This window comes from Capsicum annuum, chromosome 10 (genome assembly GCF_002878395.1).
Source record: "Capsicum annuum cultivar UCD-10X-F1 chromosome 10, UCD10Xv1.1, whole genome shotgun sequence".
Taxonomy (NCBI): Eukaryota; Viridiplantae; Streptophyta; class Magnoliopsida; order Solanales; family Solanaceae; genus Capsicum; species Capsicum annuum.
In genome coordinates this window covers 198,434,375-198,453,309 of record NC_061120.1, presented here as the reverse complement: position 1 = coordinate 198,453,309, position 18,935 = coordinate 198,434,375, and the positions used below count along the sequence as shown (strand labels likewise).

Genomic DNA, 18,935 nt, shown 5'->3' with positions numbered 1-18,935 from the left:
AGTAACTTGTCCACAATTTTATAAAAATATCTTATATTTTATTAAAAAAAGTAATATATATATAATCTAAAAATAATTTGAAAGGCAATTGTGTCTTATTCTAATTTTATCCCAAAAATAACTTAACATGGGATAATAATCCCACTATATCTATAGATAACTTATTTCGGGACTAATTATTAGTCCTGAAATAAGTTATTCCAGATATTGACAATCAAATAAGTGAAATAAATTTTTATCCTGAGATTATTATTTTATTCTGGGATTATTTACATCCAAATCGCAAACCAAACGGCACCTAAGAGTATTAAATTTGGAAAGTTTATTTGAAGTCAAGGGCCCCACCAACATCCCGATTAAATCAGCATCGCTGGATTAACCGATTAATTGATTTTCCCACACATGTCCCCACACCCCGCCTAAAATACCCACCCCCCACGCAACCCACTGTCTATATTTTGCTCCACACAAGTCAAATGAATGGTTTTGAAACACTATGAATTCAAGCTCAACAAATTCTTGTTCATCATCATCAATGGCCAACAACAGTTCAACTCCCACCGACGCATCCGGTAAGAAGGTTAGGAAACCTTATACAATAACAAAATCAAGAGAAAGCTGGACTGAAGAAGAACATGACAAGTTCCTTGAAGCTCTTCAACTGTTATGTCCCTTCCTTCTTCTCTTTTTCTTCTTTTCTCAACTCATGTCGATTCAGTTGCTTGTTGGTTTTGAATTAGTCACTCTGTTTTGATTTGTTTGTCTTATGATCATACTTTTTAAAAATACTTGATCAATACGTAACTTATAGTACCTTTATACAGTTTCTAATTATGTAAATTTTAATTTTAACGAGTTCATATGAAAAACACACTGAAATATCCCAATTTCCCGGAGTTTCATGTATGAATTATCAAGTGTGCAGTTTTTCTATCTTAACTATCACCATCAATTGTTAGTTATTCCCTTTTTCTACTGGAAATATCACCATCTTCTGCTAGGAAAGAGAAGAATTGATAGTTCAGGTGTGTTTTGATAAATAGCTGACCTCATAGTTCAAGTATGAAACTCGAGAAAACGGTACTCTAAGTGTGTTTTGGACTCTTACTCTCTAAAATTTGAAGATTTTATGTCCGACTTCACATGGAACATTAGTTAGTGTGATTTTTTCGTACTCTGAATCAAGTCAAACAAACTGAAACAGAGAGTGTCCTATAGTTATTGTAAGATATGCATCTATTTGTAATTATAGGTTTGTGCTCAATTGAAGCATTTAAAGGTAGATTTTTGGGAGTTATTCCGGTGTTGTGAGCAAAGGGGAGCCTTGGAGTAATCGGTAAAGTTGTTGCCATGTGACCAGGAGGCAACCTCTTATAGAAATGTATGGTAAGGCTATGTATAGACCTTTGTAGTCCGGGTAAGATCCCCTGCATAGCATCAGCTTTAGTGCACCGGGCTACCTTTTTCGGTGTTGTGAGCCAAGTAAAACTTTTTTATCTCTTTTTCTTCTCTTTTACATGAGAAGAAATGTAGAAATCCCTATAGTTGATCTGTTCTGGCATTGACTCCAAATTGATTTTGATTTAGCTCCTTTGTGTTACAAATTGTTTGCATGTTTTCACGATCTTGATGCTAACTGCATCGTTTATAATCGCAGTTCAGAGAAAAAAAAAATACACTTTCTGAAGCTTTGTTGTTTCTTCTTCATTTGGTTAGTTCAGGTTCGACCGTGATTGGAAGAAAATTGAGGATTTCGTAGGCTCAAAGACAGTAATTCAGGTATGAATTCACTTCTGTTTCATTTTTCTGATGAAGTTTCAAAGGCTTATTTTTCTTGCTTTGTGTTTGTAGTTAATGATAGAGAATTTGCAACTTCTGTTTTGTTATATGTATTTGTTATATTGTGGTGGAGCATATTGTATTTCACCACTTACTTAATACTAATAATTATATGTGATTGACTCAATCATAATCATGTACACGACAGACAATTACAAATTCTCTTTGGATATCATTTCAGTAGTCAGGCGTTTGGGTATGGTTCTATTTACTTAGTGCGTATTGTACATTGCCAGGTACATTTGTAAAGCTTTCCTTACAACTTTAAGCTCTTTGGAGTTAATTGTTGGTGTGTGACATGCATTCACACATACCTGGTATATAATCTAGAGCTGACTTATTCAATGGGAATTTATTTGGGCATGTGCTTATGTGCGCGATTTTAGTATTTCTATTAGTCTCTTTTCATTGTTCGATTGTAGGAACTTTTCATGAATTCCTTTCATTTTCTTTTGGTTCAGAGCACTTTGCATAACATAATGATGTGTTAAGAGTATATTACATATGTCCACATGGAAAATCTCTTTATACGAAACATTTGCATAATATTCTTGGTTGCAGATTCGCAGTCATGCCCAAAAATACTTCTTGAAGGTCCAGAAGAATGGTTCAATAGCACACGTGCCACCACCTCGGCCCAAGCGTAAAGCAGCTCATCCATATCCACAGAAGGCACCAAAAAATGGTTGGTTTGCATTTTCAAAGTTGTCTTATGCCTAATTTGGTAGTTTCCAATTTCTCATATAGCTTCTTGCTTTTTTCTTGGAACTACTTTTGAGTAGTATTGGTACCGTTGCAAGCATCTATGGGTTACCCTTCTTCAATGAATTCCCTTCCACCTGGATATCCATCATGGGATGACACTTCTGTACTTATAAACTCTCCAACAGGCGGAGTAATGTCATCACAGGACGAATACCATCTTCAAAGAATTCAGGGTGCGTAACTGACGGTAACATGTCACTTTATCTGCATACATTGTAAATCTTCTTTCTTGTTGAGGGATTTTTCTGCACTTATTTCAATGTACACGTTACTGATTCAGCTGATATTGGATCAAAGGGAGCTACATTGATTGGTAACAGCAGCATCAGTGGCATTAGAAGTTCCAACAGAGCGGCACCGAATTCTGAACTACCAGAGCAGAGCAAACTAGGTTCTGTTCCTCACGGTAAGGTTCTCTAGCTTATATTTTCGAACTTAGCCTTGCAACTCATTGCTTGAGTTGAACATTATATATGGTCTCCATACATTTCGCCTATTATGTCATAAGGTTTCTCAATTCAGCGTGTGTGAGATATAGCTTTTTCGTTCTTAGTTATCCACTTGTCCAACCTCTTTATTTGGTACCACATATCAATTCATGGTGGTATGTACACCTTATGGTATTGGTTCTCTTTCCTCCAATTTTCTATTTGAGAAGCTTTTCTTCGAATTCTTTTTCTCTTTTTTGTTTGAGAGAGAAATGATAAAGCAAATTGTATTTTAGAATTTTCATAAGCTTTCATCATTTTCAGATACTGAAATCATAGCATCCATTTATGTTGATTCCACCCCCTTTTAAGAAAGGAAAAGGATGGGGGTGGGGTTTTGGAGCTTCCTTGCTTATGATTTTTTCTCATACCAAGTTATGTTTTCCCTTTTCGTTTCTCTCTTTCTTTTCTTCATCGTGGAGGGAATTTTAGCTTGTCTATGTTGATAGCTGTCTTTACTTATTTTGATTTTAAGTGTTTTGTCTGTATTGAATGAAATTGTGTTCCTGTACTCCCATTACAGGCATACCCGACTTTGCAGAAGTTTATAACTTTATTGGGAGTGTCTTTGACCCGGACACTAGAGGTCATGTACAGAAACTGAAGGAGATGGACCCTATTAATTTTGAAACTGTGAGTTTTGGACCTATGTAAATTAAACATTTCATTTTCTTCGCATGTTTATGTAAATTGATCCAGATTATGTAGGATTTACTCCTAGAATCAATGTGATGCGAGGTGCTTTTGCTAAAGTCCATGAATAAATTAGTTAAAGAACAAGCTGTTGTTTTGATTGATTATTACTTCCATTTGCACTCGACCTGCTGGATGAACCTCCCGCAGCTGGCTGGCTGGAAGATTAGTGAACATATATTTGAAATAATATCTGTGCTAGAACATTTTCAAATGGCACTCTTCCTTTTTTAAGCAATCAACTCTCACTTGGAAGAAGAGAAAACAGCTTTTAAAGTGCTCTCAGTATCAGGTTGATTTCAACGTTCTTTTTTTTGGGTTGAGAATAGGAACATACGATGATTTCAATGCTTATGCTATGTAAAGATGATGTAATTATTTCCATAATGTGTTTGTTGCTGGTTTTGTACATGAATTCATTTTTCTGAAATCTTAAGTTGCAATTGGGCAGAATTCTCGCCATCAAGCAATAGAGGGAACAGATATCAAAGGGTAGGATCATCACTGAATTTAGTTAGGCTGCATTACATTTTTTTATTGTAACACTTTCTAAACAAGCCGAAAGAAGAAGAAGAAACGTTGGTATCTGTGAACAATATATATGAACTCTAGATAGGGACCTTTTACCTCAACTATGTTCAGCCAGATATTTGTTTCAACATCTAGAGGAATGTGTCGATGTATTCCTTTCCCCTCTCACCTTCCCTATTTTAATTTCTTCTATATTGCCTTGTAGAAATTTAATTGGTGGATTCGTGAATTATGCTCATCTGTTTTCTCTGGACTTGCAGGTTTTGTTGTTGATGCGAAACCTTACAATGAACTTGGCTAGTCCTGACTTTGAGCCCATTGTGAGTGTGATCCTTTCACTATACCCTGAATGAATGTTTTCATCGATGTAGCCTACTTTTTTATTTTTCTTGTTTCATTTAAAGCAAGCTTTTACATGAAGATGAGAATCTTTATTCATTTCAGATATTCATCACATTTGTGTATAAATGATTGAAAGGCAGGACAAGAACAGAGTATATCTCAGCCAGTGTTCTCATGTGGTCTTGCGTAGATGTTAACCAGATTACCTATCCTATGAGGCGGCTATCGTCCTAGTGTGTCATATGACAAAATTTTGCATTCCTCAGTTTACCTCCTGGTCTAAATTCCCGAACCTGAATATATCATACTTTGTTACATTATATTCCGAGTCGAGGGTGTATAGGAAACAGCCTCTTCTTGCCTCCAAGGCAGGGTTAAGGTCTACAACACTCTACCCTCCGCAGATCCCATTTATGGGATTACACTAGATATGCTATTATTGTTGTAAATTTGCAGCTTTCCAGTATGTTAGAAAAAGCGCTTGAAATTGATTGGGTCTTGGGCTGTTGATTCCCTATATGCATTTCCCATCCTTAACTTAGGCAAAAGGGTTGGTCTTATAAGGAAATTGCTGTCGTTATCTGTCAGCTTGTGTCCAATTTGCTTATAAGGAAAAACTAAATATTTGCATAAGCACCAGCTACCCTGGCCGTGTAGGAACTTTTGTCCTTCGCATGATCCTACAGCAATCTGGAATCTTCACAATTCCATTAGTTTTCAGCATTGAAATATTAGCCCACCTCCCATTAAGATTTGAGAGGGGGAAAACTATTTTATTACCATAAAAAATCGATTTGGATTCTGCGTCTGCTGTTCAACAGCTATTATATCTGTTCAAGTTCTAAAAGGACTATTGGAGGTAGTTCAAATGGATGGAATGCTATTGATGAATGAAACGCAAAATATTGATTGCTACTTGTAAATGCTTGCTCTTAATCTAGTTAGATCATGTGTCAAAACAATCCAATGCTAGGATTCGGGGGTTGAGGGCCAGCTTACGTTATGACACGCTTACCTTACAAGCAGTGGCGGAACCCCCTTCGTCGGAAAATTATACTATGTTTATATGGTGAAAATTATTTTTATGTATATATAGTACATGTTGAACCTCCTTCGACTAGTCCGTATATTTACTTCTGAACCTCCTCAGTGAAAATTTTGGCTCCGCCACTGCTTACAGGTTGTAGGTAGAGGGCTCAAACCCAAGAAAGTTGCATAACCTAGCTTTCCTCCTGACTCACCCCTCCCCTTATGTATCAAGGAAAGAACGTGTGACTATTTAAAAAGAATGCCTTACCGTATTGCATATGGATAACTTTTGAGTAATTTATTATACCCATGCTACTAAAAAATCTCCTATTGGGGTTATTCCTCACTTGTTTCTCTTTTTCATCTTGCCCTTTTTTATGCAGAAAAATGTATTGTCAACGTATGATCTCAATACAAAAGTTGTGGGTCTTCCTACAGGTGGTGCTGTCAGTAACCACAATGATCTATCATGTCAGACAATATGATAGAAACTATAATCATTATAGTCAGTATCTTTACCTAGCTCATTTTTCAAAATTTTCTGTTATTCCGTGGTCATACTAAGAGAGTTAGTTCTCTTTTTCAGTATATTTGTTGGTAGGACTCTCCAATGGTGCATATCTGTGCTCTTTGCTTTAAGAGCGGGAAAAATTCTTCATCTCTTTGGAATGAGTCTCAGAGTCGTGGCACGGATAAGAGCATCTTCCTCTGCTTTCTTCTTGATGCTCAGTGGTCGCTGAAGATGTTTCTTTTTAAAGTCGACCTTCTCTTGGTGAGAAGTGTGCCTAAACCTTGGCTGCTCTGGTTTTCTTTTTCTGCCTTGAAATGTATATCCCCTCAATTTTGTGTAGTGTAGTATTTGGAGTTTGTAAAACTTGTAGCTTTAGTAGGAATAATAAGAAGGAAAATATTCTTTGTACCTTATTGCCTTTTGAAGTATGGATTCAGGACAACGCACTGAGGCTGTGCATATGATAAATGGCCAAACTGTTGCATTATGAGATTCAAGTCTAGCTATTATTAGTCTTTTTGTTTGTTGTGTGCTAGCATTGGTATTTGTGAACCTCTTTCACCGAAAAATGAATTGTATATATAATTTTAGTATTATTTTTCATGTATAATAATTGATGTTGAATTTTCTTGATTTTACGCCAGTTCCTAGTATTAGTAATGCAGGATGTAATTGCTTTGTTTCCATTGAACTTCAAGTGAAATATTTCAGTAGTGATCTCAAGGTGTACTATGAAGTGAGGATTATCGAGTCTTCAACTTCAACTCACAACTTGCATCTTTCAAAATAAGTTCTTCCAAGTTCATGTTAAGTGCGTCTTCTGTACTCGAGCAAAACTTCGTCAACTTCAATTCTATTGATTTTCTTCGATTCTGCAAATGTTGTGCAAAAAACATTTACACGGCATAAACCGAGGGGACAAATGCGCAGATAATCGATTCTCAAACCACTATTTAAGTGATAGCCTTGGTGTATTAATTTGGAAGTTTAGTCACTTCGAGATCACCTTCAGACGTGTGATAGAAATTGCAAAAATTTATGCTTGAAGTGTGGAAGCAAACTTTCATCTTCGCTACAAGTTTGGCTTGCCAAGCCTAAAACTCGAGACATTTTTTTGTGTGACATTGCATACATATTTTTGAAAGTGAAAGTAATTCCCTAAAGTTTTACGTTACCAATCTTCATCACTGTTAATGTTCCCAATTTTTTTTTTTAATTTTCTGATAAAGTAAGTGGTATTAATAGCAGCATCAAGAAGATGCAGGAATTACAAGACATGGTATTTGAGTTTACAGAAAATCTCTGGCTAACTATACACACAGTCAGAACTAGGGATTAAAAAAGTTATGAAGTTGTTCTGCATTAACAGCAGGATACAAGTTGGACCAACTAAACAAATTGGCAATACACCTAGCCTTCAAAATGTCTAAAGCAGGTGACTCCCCATCAAAACATTTTCTATTATTTGTTGGGTGTGCGAAAACATTCTCATATTAGTGGCTGAAAAAAGTCTCATACTGGTGGCTGAAAAGACTAAAAAACTACATATACTTAGTGGCTGAAAAAAGTCTCATACTGGTGGCTGAAAAGACTGAAAGTATATGATCTCGTAATGGCGTAAGGCCTTTTGAGGGAAACCTTGTGGGATTGGCTCAAAGTAGACAATATCACACCATGTAAGAGGGTCTTTGAATTGGCTGAGTCTGACAATTTGGTGTCAGAACCGAATTCAATCAGTTAGTTTCAATAGCTAATATGACTCTAAGGAAGACTTTCGTTGAGAATAATTTTGAATCTATTAAGGAGCTGCTTGTTGATTCAGATTGTTTGCATCATGTGTTCTAATAGTGACTTATCTTCTACATATGATTCTATTGGAAGTGGAGTTTTCTATATACTATGTTGGGATCTACTGTTGCAGATGTTGCTACAGTTTTTGACATTAGATTTATCTGATTTTGGCGTCACTAATTTGTGACATAAGCCCATTGGGATTTTTTGGAGGTGGAGCAAAATTGCAACGTCAGTTAGATTTAGGACAAGGTGGAGATTTGTTAAATATGACCTAAATTAATTATATGCGAAGGGCTAATCTTGTAGCCAAGGTATTTCAACTTGGATCCAAAGAATAAAATCTTTTATTCTTTTTATCATACTTGGGGATCAAGAACTTAACTTATAAATATTGGTCTTGTTTCTTCATTTCAACTGTTCCATTTTCTTAGAAACTGATATCGAGTGTTCTAATTTGTAATAGAGAGTTTTGTATATATCCGGAAGGGGAGGCTTGGAGTAACTGGTAAAGTTGCCTCCATGTGATCTGGAGGTCATGGGTTCAAGCATTGGAAACAGTCTCTGGTAGAAATGCAAGGTAAAGTTACGTATGATACACCCTTGTGGTGGGGCCCTTCCCCGGACATCGCTCATAGCGGTAGATTTAGTCCACCGGGCTGCCTTTTTTTAGTTTTGTATATATCCGATAGAGTAGTGTTCGAAAACACTTCGTGTGAACCTCTTTTGCGAGTGAATCGTGAGGTTATTCTCTTGGGATCATTTTGTGTAAAAAAAAAGACACAGTGTATGGAAATTTTCTCACTCTGTCTATTTCTTGCCAATCACATTTATTTATGCAAACTAAAGAATCTTCTCTTTTAAGCTAAACAATGAAACAAAAAAGTACTAAAAATAAAGGAACCTTCTATTCTAAGTTGGCCATGCTGCTGAAAATGTTTATTTCGGCCCACATGTTTATTTCGTCTAACATCCCCCCTCAAGTTGGAGGAGACAGAAGTGGAAACCCAACTTGCACAAATTCTGATGGTGACAAGGTCCAGTAAGAGATTTGGTGAAGATGTCAGCGAGTTGATCCTTAGATGGAACAAAAGAGAGGGATATCAAGCCTGAGAGATATTGTTGACGAACAAAGTGGCAGTCAAGCTCGACATGCTTCATTCTGATACGAGTACGATCATGGCGTTGGACACATTTTGAGTATTTTTGAAGATCACCTAAAAGGGTACACAATCCCAAGTGTGAAGAAGGCCCAAACTCGCCCTTAAAGTGCACTCAATAAGCGGTTTGGAGCCTATTAATGAAAGGGTCCTTTAGTCTTTGGTCTCTTATTTTGTAATGTAATATAACTAGAACATTATAGAGTTTCTAGTTCTTTAGTTGATTATTATTATTGAAAGAACACTTCTCTTAGAGTGAGAGAGAGTTCAACCGAAACTAGGGCATTGCACAAGTGTGAAATCATTTGTGTGTTGCATTTTTCTTGATAAGTTGGTGCTGGGTGGTGGACGCCTCTCTTGTGTCAATTGTAAGAGATAGGTGATAATTGTGTGTAGTGTTAAGGGTTCAAGAGTGAAATAAGCTCTTGGGTTCTTAGGATTATACCATCCATTTGTCTATCTTTCTATCTTTATTTTGTTGTAACCATTGGTAGTGTCTTGTATTGTAACCCATATTGTTCTTGTTGTTATAATGTTGTTGTTTTTCATCCTATTATTGTTAATATAGTTTGGGATTGTTGGTTGCCGATAGGTGTTAAACACCTTATTCTCTTGTGTTCTTGTTGTTGTTCTTGAATCTGAGTGTGGTCAGCAAAGAGATCCACGGTTTCTTGACTAGTGAACTATTTTGATGCGTGATTTTTGTGTCTTCCTTGGTTATTCTTGTATCATTTGGTATCAAAGCAAAGTTTAATTTTGTTCCAACAAAATCAATCTTTAGATTGTGATCTTAAAAATAAAAAAAAATGAAAAAGAAGAAAAAAGAAAAAAAGTTACTGTTCACGTTTTTAGGGTCTTTCAAAAAACTTAATTTTTGTGTGTTTTGTGTGTTTCTAGTGTTAGATCCTTGTTCCCTAACACCATTAGAGTCTAGAAATTGAAAATCCCAATATAAAAGAAGTGTCAAAATCGAAAATCCCCTAAAAAGATACTAAACCCATTTTTGATCCTAGGTCAAATTTTAAGTTTTTAATTTTATATTTTTCTTATGTTTTTAGTATTAGATTTGTGTTCTCTAACACTATAGGAGTGTAGGGTTAGAATGTGAGCTAAATTGGAGGTTATTTGAGCCATCCACCATTGTTGAGCTTGAGTTTGAAGAAACTTGAAGGTGGGATCTCATTGTGAGAGGTTGTTTTGAACTAACATGTGTTTTATTTTGTAGGATTTGTATTGTATTATTATGTGTGACGTTGTGGACTGATTGGGTGTCTTGTTGGACCATAACTTGAAGGATTATTTTCGGTACAACCACAATGGAACCCGAGGCTTCAAATGCTCAAACAATGGAAAATAATGCCATCAATCTCATTTTGGCTCTCCTTAAAACTATGTCCCGAGATGTGGTTAGGTTGAATGTGGGCCTTGAGAAATTAGATACAAATGTGGCATTAATGAGTGGGAGATTAGAACGTGTGGAAAAACAAATGAGTCGACCTTCCACCCCTCAAAACAATTCCCCAACTAATACTCCCGAGACCTTGCACCAAATGTTATATCCACCAATTGCCACAAATCCAACTAATCTTTACTCCCGAAGCGGAGAATAAGATAAACCAAACCATCTTCCACTTCACCAAGTCCAATAAGAAGGACTTGGAGCCCAAATATCACCACCAAACCCGAACCCTCTCATCCAAACTCCACTTGGCCAAAGACCTCATTATCCAAATACAATCCCGTCACTACAAGCTCCACTTAACCCAAATAGACCCATCCATGTTGAGAGCTATGGTAGGGGAGGATAATATGATGATTATAGGCTGTATAATGATGTTTACTTGAGGGAAAAAATGAGGGGTAAACATGGGGAGTTAGGCCGAGAGGTGAGAAATGGCCATCCAAACCGAGATGTAGGTCTCAATTCCATCAAAGTGAGCCTTCCCGTTTTCAAAGGTGAGAGTGGTCCTGAAATACCTTGCATGGGAGTCGTCTTGTGATAAGATCTTCAAACTTAATGATCTTACTAAAGAAAAGAAAAGTTGCTAAGCTATAGCTCACTTCGAATGGTATGCTAATACATGGTGGGAGTATGTTAAACGGTTTGAGAATGAGATGATTGGGGGACAATCTCCTCCTTGGTTTCGGTTGAAGAACCTTATGCGGTAAAGATACTTACCTGAGACATAGATATGAGCTCCTTGCCAAATTGTACAATTTAAGGCAAGGGAGCAAGAGTGTCATGGCTTACTACGACGAATTCCAAGTTGAAACTAGATCACCGGGGAGAACAAGTGAGTCATGACATCGTGTGCTTCAAAGTCGGGTTGAACAAGAACATCTCCACTCGCATGACACTTCATAAGTTCGACACCATTGATGGCATCTTCCAGCATTGAAGGTTGAAAGGAAGCTTAAAGAGAGCTCATTATGGTTGTCCAAACCAAGAGCACCAAGGCTGCCTCAAAATAGTCCACTAGGTATGAAGGTAAACCAATTTTCACTTCCAATTCCAAGGGATTTAAATGCTTCAAATCCTAAGGGTGGGGGCACAAGGCTAGTGAGTACCCAAACCGGAGGAACGTGATCCTAAGAGAGAGAAAATTGTACTATCTTGGGGAAGAAGTAGTAATTGAATAGGCTAAGGTTGTTGGAAATCCTCAATATGGATAGCAAGAAAAGGTTAAAATGCAAGGCGAGGAAGATGTAGAAGATGTGTGGCCGTGTGAAGGAGATTGCGAATTGCCATTGTAAAAGAGGCGAGGTCGTGAATTTAAGGGCAAATTCATCTCAAGATGGATAGGATGATACAAGTACGATCATGATCTTAGACACTTTTTGAGAATTTTTAACTATCACCTAAAAGGCTGCACAAGCCCACGTGTGAAGAAGGCCCAAACTCGCCCCTAAAGTGCACTCAATGAACGGTTTGGATACCATTAATGAAAGGGCCCTTTAGTTTTTTGTCTCTTATTTTGTAATGTAATATAAGTAGAACATTATAGGTTTTCTAGTTATTTAGTTGATTATTATTATTGAAAGAACACTTCTCTTAGAGTTAGAGAGAGTCTAATCGAAACTAGGGCATTGCACAAGTATGGAATCATTTGTGTGTTGCATTTTTCTTGATACGTTGGTGCTTGGGCGGTGGATGCCTTTCTTGTGTCAATTGTAAGAGATAGGTGATAATTGTGTGTAATGTTAAGGGTTCAAGAGTGGAATAACCTTTTAGGTTCTTAGGATTATACCATCCATTTGTCTATCTTTCTATTTTTATTTTGTTGTAACCATTGGTAGTGTCTTATATTGTAACCCGTATTGTTCTTGTTGTTATAATGTTGTTGTTCTTCATCCTATTATTGTTAATATAGTTTGGGATTGTTGTCTGCCAATAGGTGTTAAATACCTTATTCTCTTGTGTTCTTGTCGTTGTTCTTGAATCCGAGTGTGGTCATAAAAAAGGTCCACGATTTCTTGACTGGTGGACTGTTTTGATATGTGATTTTTATGTCTTCCTTGGTCATTCTTGTACCACGTTCGCTCATGGAAAACTAGATTTCAAGCTATATATAAGGCTGCTTGACTGTCAGAGTAAATTGGAACAGGAATTGGTGGAGGGATTATTAGATCGGTGAGTAATCTCGTTAACCAAGTCAATTCAGAAACCAATCATCACATTTAGCGATATTCTTATTCTGCGGATGAAAAAGAAACAGAGGATTGCTTCTTTGATTTCCAAGAAATTGGTAAACCATCCAAGCTGATGAAAAACCCACTAATCGATCGGTGTGTAGTCCGAAAAGAAGCCCGGTCGGCATCGCAGTAGGCATGAAGAGAAAAGGATGAAGAAGAATTAAGGAATATCCCCTGATTTGAGTAAGTTCTCAAGTAACTGATCATTCTCAAGCCTGCTTTGTAATGGTCAAGACTAGGCTGCTGCATATACTGACTAAGGGTCAATACAACAAAGCATAGATCTGGTCTCGTATGAATTAAATAATTGATCTTTCCAATGAGATGTCTATAAAGTCTGGGATTTGACATGAGATTGGTTGAGTTTGCAGAAAATTTCACTGTAGGATCCATCAGAGAGGAATGTAACGCCTCGAGATCCCATCCCGAGACGTCACACGGTGATTATGGACCCGAAGGACTACAAGCTAATCCTTTTTTGATATCTGTACCTGTACATTACATAATATCTAAAAAAATATGGAAACTTGCCATAAGGTTCAACACGTCTATATATACTCAAAACTGAAAACTGAATACTAATACATCCGTCTGAAAAGCCTCTAACTATTTGAACTGTGGAGTTGATGGGACATGTCCCCAACTAAATTCATCAACAGAAAATAAACTAAGTCTGAAATAATAGTAGTAAACTAAGAATCGTCCTCGAAAGAAGAGGACTCACTGCTACTGCTGCTGACTGGGACCAAACTACTGAGGATAAATTGGATCCTGTGCCTCTGAACCTATGGTGTCAAATAAAACACCATAGCGCAAATGCGTTAGTACAAAAATGTACCGAGTATGTAGACGGGGTAGGCTAATGCAAGGGTCCATGCATGCATAATATCTAAACTGAATAATCATGAAAATGCCGCATGAGAACACATACATGAATGCACAGAACATGAACATAATTATCGTAACTCTAGATACTGAAACTCAGATACCACTTTACTGTAGACTGAACTCACTATTGACATTGAGATACTGAATCACTGACTCATCTGATACAGATAACTGAGGATCTGGATGTGCTTACATTAATGACTGAATTCTTGGACTTACTCCTTTCAACTGACAAGATTAGAGATCAACCTTTTTAACAGATGATTTCAGAAGCTTTGTCAATGATAAGAAATATGATTATATCTGAATATGACAACAAGAATACTCAATAGAAATTTGATACTATGATCAAGGCTTTCTGACAGCATATCTCTGAATAAATATCAAATAACTGTATGTGAGACCAAGTCTATCTGATGGGATGGCCCATAAATCAATGGAACTATCTGAGTTCCTCACAATGATAGATGACTGTATCTGACAGTTATGATTTCTGAAGACTGATTCTGAAATTGAGACTGAATATGAAACTGAAACTATGAGAAGTAGTCATTTAACTGACATGCCCCGACCGACCATAGGTGGGGTCCAACCTGTGCCCCAGTTGGAAGGGTGTCATTACCGCGCCACTGGTAAAGACAACTCTATGTGACCCTCATTTAGCAGGTCCTCAAATGAAAACCGTAGAGCCCTTATCTAGCAGGTCAAGCTACCTCATCTACCCTTATCTAGCAGGTATGATGTCTCTTATCCACCCTCAACTAACAGGTGTGATGTCTTAACCTAAGCTGGCTACGTATTTCTGGAGTACAAGGATTGCTTCTAAGAATCACACCCTCTACTAGTAGGTGATTTCCCATCCTTGAGCTCGCTCGGTGCTAGTTTCTACTCCCAACTGAAAGACTCAGAACGGAATTCTCAACTGAACACTGGTTGAACTAAATTTGACACTGATCATATTACTCAAAACGTCTGACTGAGTTACACTGAGATCACTTGGTTTCGTATCTGACGAAAAAGATATCGAGTCATGGTATCTTACTGATGATACAGAGCTTGAATAGATTACTTGAATCGCTTTTGAGATTAGGATTGAATCACTTGAATACTATTAGAACTGAGCTGATTACAGGTCTGAGGCTAGATTACTAGTGATATAGAGATTACAGAGATAACTGAGATTACTAAGCTTTATTAAGCTTCGCACTTGTCTGAGGATACAGAGTTCTATAGTTCACTGAGTTCTGAGAATCATGGCTCGATTGGAATTATCGAGAAACTGACACGGGCTCTAGACAATAGCTTTATTTTTGGGTATAAATACCCCCAGGACTCGATAACATAAAAGTAAGACATAATCATTCTTCATCACAAATCATTCATGCATTATCATGGTCATCTATTCATCACTACAATCATTCATTCATCATTACAAGCATTCATTCATCATGTACAATCATTCATGAATCATCACAATCGTTAACGCTCACTTCAAGTAGTTGAGCATCATAACATACTTTCCCTCTCAAGATCCTTAGGACATCGCATTAAGCATTTAGGAAACATAGACCTCTATTCATCATCACAACCGCAAAAGGGTCACTCTAAACCTTTAAGGATCATCAACATCGGTTCACCATCATATACTAGCCTAGGGAAGATATGCTATTAAATTATACCCCATTCAACGAGATCTTACATCAAGTACTTCATACCTATATCGGTCTTGTCATGTATTTGGATATCCCTTGATTTGGGGGAAGCTTCATACTAACACGTCACTATTTACTTGCTAACCACTTGACATGTATTAAAAGCTTAGCATATATCAAAGAGCACAAAATCGGGAAATTTACAACCATCATATCTCAACTTGTTCACTAGGGTATTTCAACAATCATTAGACACGACCGATTTTACACCTACTTGGAGATTTCATGCTATCTTGGCATGTTTCACTCACTAAGGCATGCATGGACTAGCTCACAATTCGGTGTTTTCTATTCAACATACTATAGTGGCCCTTATGATTCACCTAAGTTCTTTATCAAACGTATGGGGAACATTCTTCACTTATTCAACCATTTCTACACCCAAAAGTCATGAACACATCACATGAAAAAACAACTTCAAGAGGGTCTATCACAAACATCACATGAATTCCACATACTAGGGTCAAAGCTCATAAATTTTGTAGGAAAACATAAATCAAAACTCAAAAACACATTAAACATCCATTTCAACTCATACAAATCATTTACAACTCATAAACATAAAAATCTTTTAGTTTTAAAAAGGGTTCTTGAGCTTCTTGGATGAAAGGGACCCAAGAATCAACATCTACATACCTTAACCTTTGAAATTGGATGAACTATAGTGCTTGAAACTTTATCCATACTTGAAATAAATAAATTATTGAAGCCCACACTATGAGGAATTTGATTCTTGAAGAAACCTTGAAGAATTTATGGATGAATTTTGGAAGATAGGGTTCTTGAATGAAACCCTAGATATTCTTGAGAGAATTGGAAAAGAAAATGATGGAATTAGGATTTGAATGAGGGTTCCTCATATTTATAGAGGCTCAAAAAAGGTGGGAAATGAACAAAATACCCTTGCAAAAATACCCTTGAATTTCTGAAAAAATATACTTGACGCCATCCATGACAGGCCGTCAGGTCCGTGATAGGCCGTCACGAATGGTCGTCACAAAAGGGGACTAAATTCTTGATTTTATGCCCAGGGCTGACGACATTGTCAGAAATGTTGTCAAAATGTGACAAAGTCTTCAAAAAGGTTGTCAGAAACGTGATAACCCATCAGAAACGTCATCACCGTTTTCCAGCTTGACATGATGGAGTAAAATGGGCATAACTCCTTGCTCCGATATCGGATTTAGGAGAAATTGGTATCATTGGAAAGATAATTCAAAGATATTTAATTTAATATATAGAAATACACCCATTTATTTATATACAAAGAGTTATGGTCGATTTAAGTTGACCCAAATTTTGACGGTCACTAAAACTTGAACGATAAGAAAGTTTTCAACTCGTTCATGAGTTAGGGAACCTCTATGATCTTAATTCATGCTCAAATAGATTCCCACATGATTCAAAGTATTTCATACTTGGGAGGATATTTCTGAAACATTTTGACTCAAATTTTTGCTTTACCAAATACGCTCTAAGGCTCAGACTAGAAGAAGATTTTGCGGGGTATTTCAAGGAAGCTGGGAAACATCAAACTCATTAAGCAAGTATAAGGTATACTTTCATTGGCTCAGAATAATTCCTTGTTCCTCTCCTGAAACTTTCATTCCTAAAAAATAATGCAAAGGACCGAGATTTTTAATCTTGAACTCAGTTTGAAGGAAAGCCTTGAGTTCTTTTATTTCATCAGTAGCATCTCCTATAATTAAGATATCATCAACGTATACTGCAATAAGTAAAATGGAATCCCCTAAGTGTGTAAATAATAAGGAGTAGTCATTAAGTAAAGTTGTATAACCTTTGAAATTTAAAGCCCCTGCAAGCTGGGCATACCATTGCCTGGAAGCTTGCTTCAACCCATAGAGAAACTTCTTGAGTTGACAAACCATGTTAGGTTGAGGTGGATCTAGACCAGTTGGAAACTTCATATAGACCTCTTCTTACAAATTTCCTTGCAAGAAGGCATTATTCACATCAAATTGGGAAATGTTCCAGCTTTTCTTGGCTGCAATTGCTAAAAGGCATCTAATAGTAGTCATTTTGACCACTTGGGAGAAGGTTTCATTGAAATCAACTCCTTCATTTTTAATATCACCTCGAATCACCAATCTAGTATTTAATCTCTCATCAGTACCATCTGCATGTTGTTTAACTTTATACACCCATTTGCAAGGTAATGCCTTTCTACCTTGGGGTAAATGAACAACTTCCCAGGTTTGATTAAGTAATAGGATATCAATCTCATCCTTCATTGCTTGTACCCAACCAGGATGGGTACAAGCTTGTGAATAACTTCTAGGTTCAGTAATAAAGAGAATAAAATTGAGAACAACTTGATTGGGAGTTGATAAGGCAGAAATAGACAAACAAATAGGGGTAGCAGGCACAATAAAATAAGAGTCAGTAACATCACTCAGATAAACAGTGTTGCAAATATACTCTTAAGTGAGAAGGTAAATTCCCAATATTTGTTCTCTGAGATCTCCTAGGAGGTGGTGAGGGTTGTAAATTAGTACATTCAGAAGATGTTGGTGTGGATGAATCAGATGATGAATTAATAGGAGAACTGGATGGGTCTTGAGAATTATAAGGTGGTGAAGTTGAATCAATATAAGGAGAGAGGATGAAGAAATGATCTTCCCCTGGAGGAATAGGAAAATCAGAAGAGGGAATATAAGAAAAATCTTCAGCCAAAAAAAAACATTTTCAAAGAAATGGACATCTCTGGACACAAAGAGTTTCTTAGAAGATAAGTCAAGGAGTTTGTATCACTTTTGATCAATAGGATACCCTAATAATACACACCGAGTGGCTCTAGGATCAAATTTTCCTCTCCCATGTGACAAGGTGTTTGCAAAGCCCAAACAACCAAAATATTTTAATAACTGATAAGATGGTGGTTTTCCAAATAAAACTTCATGGAGTGTTTTACCTTGAAGAACCTTAGAAGGTAATCTGTTGATCAAGTAGGTAGCAGTAAGGATACACTCACCCCAATAAATCATAAGAACCTTAGATTGAAACATTAGAGCTCTTATAGTTTCAAGCAAGTGTCTATGTTTTGTTTCAGCAACTTCATTTTATTGTGGGGTTGCAACACATGAAGTTTGGTGTATAATTCCCTGAGAACTAAAAAAATTGGAAGCAACAAGACTTTTTCCTAATTCCATGGCATTATCAGATCTAATAATTTTCACTTTCTTGCCAAATTGTCTCTCAATCATATGTAGGAAATATTGAATAACTGAGAATGCATTGCCTTTGGTGGTTAACAAATATGTCTAAGTACCTCTACTATAATGATCCACTATATTCAAGAAATACTTATAATTATTATAAGTAGTTGATACCATCTTAAAATTAGTCTTGAGCCTAACTCACACCCCAAAAGCTAGCTCATAAAGGAAGGATTGTCTAAGTCCATATAAGGAGACCAATTACCCATTTATTTTTCGGTGTGGGATACTTAACACTCCCCCGCACGCCTATACCT

The 18,935-nt window shown here is 36.7% G+C and overlaps 1 protein-coding gene across 1 annotated transcript; it reads left to right on the top strand.

Annotated features, from left to right (window-relative positions):
- Positions 1 to 535: 535 nt before the first annotated feature.
- LOC107843523 (protein REVEILLE 8) lies at positions 536 to 6,794 on the top strand (the record flags this gene model as incomplete). Its single annotated transcript, XM_016687833.2, is given in 9 exon segments — positions 536 to 663; positions 1,722 to 1,779; positions 2,401 to 2,524; positions 2,622 to 2,777; positions 2,885 to 3,010; positions 3,616 to 3,725; positions 4,577 to 4,636; positions 6,071 to 6,192; positions 6,274 to 6,794. Coding segments are annotated over 8 exon segments (864 nt in total), but the record flags the coding sequence as incomplete, so codon positions are not given.
- Positions 6,795 to 18,935: the final 12,141 nt, after the last annotated feature.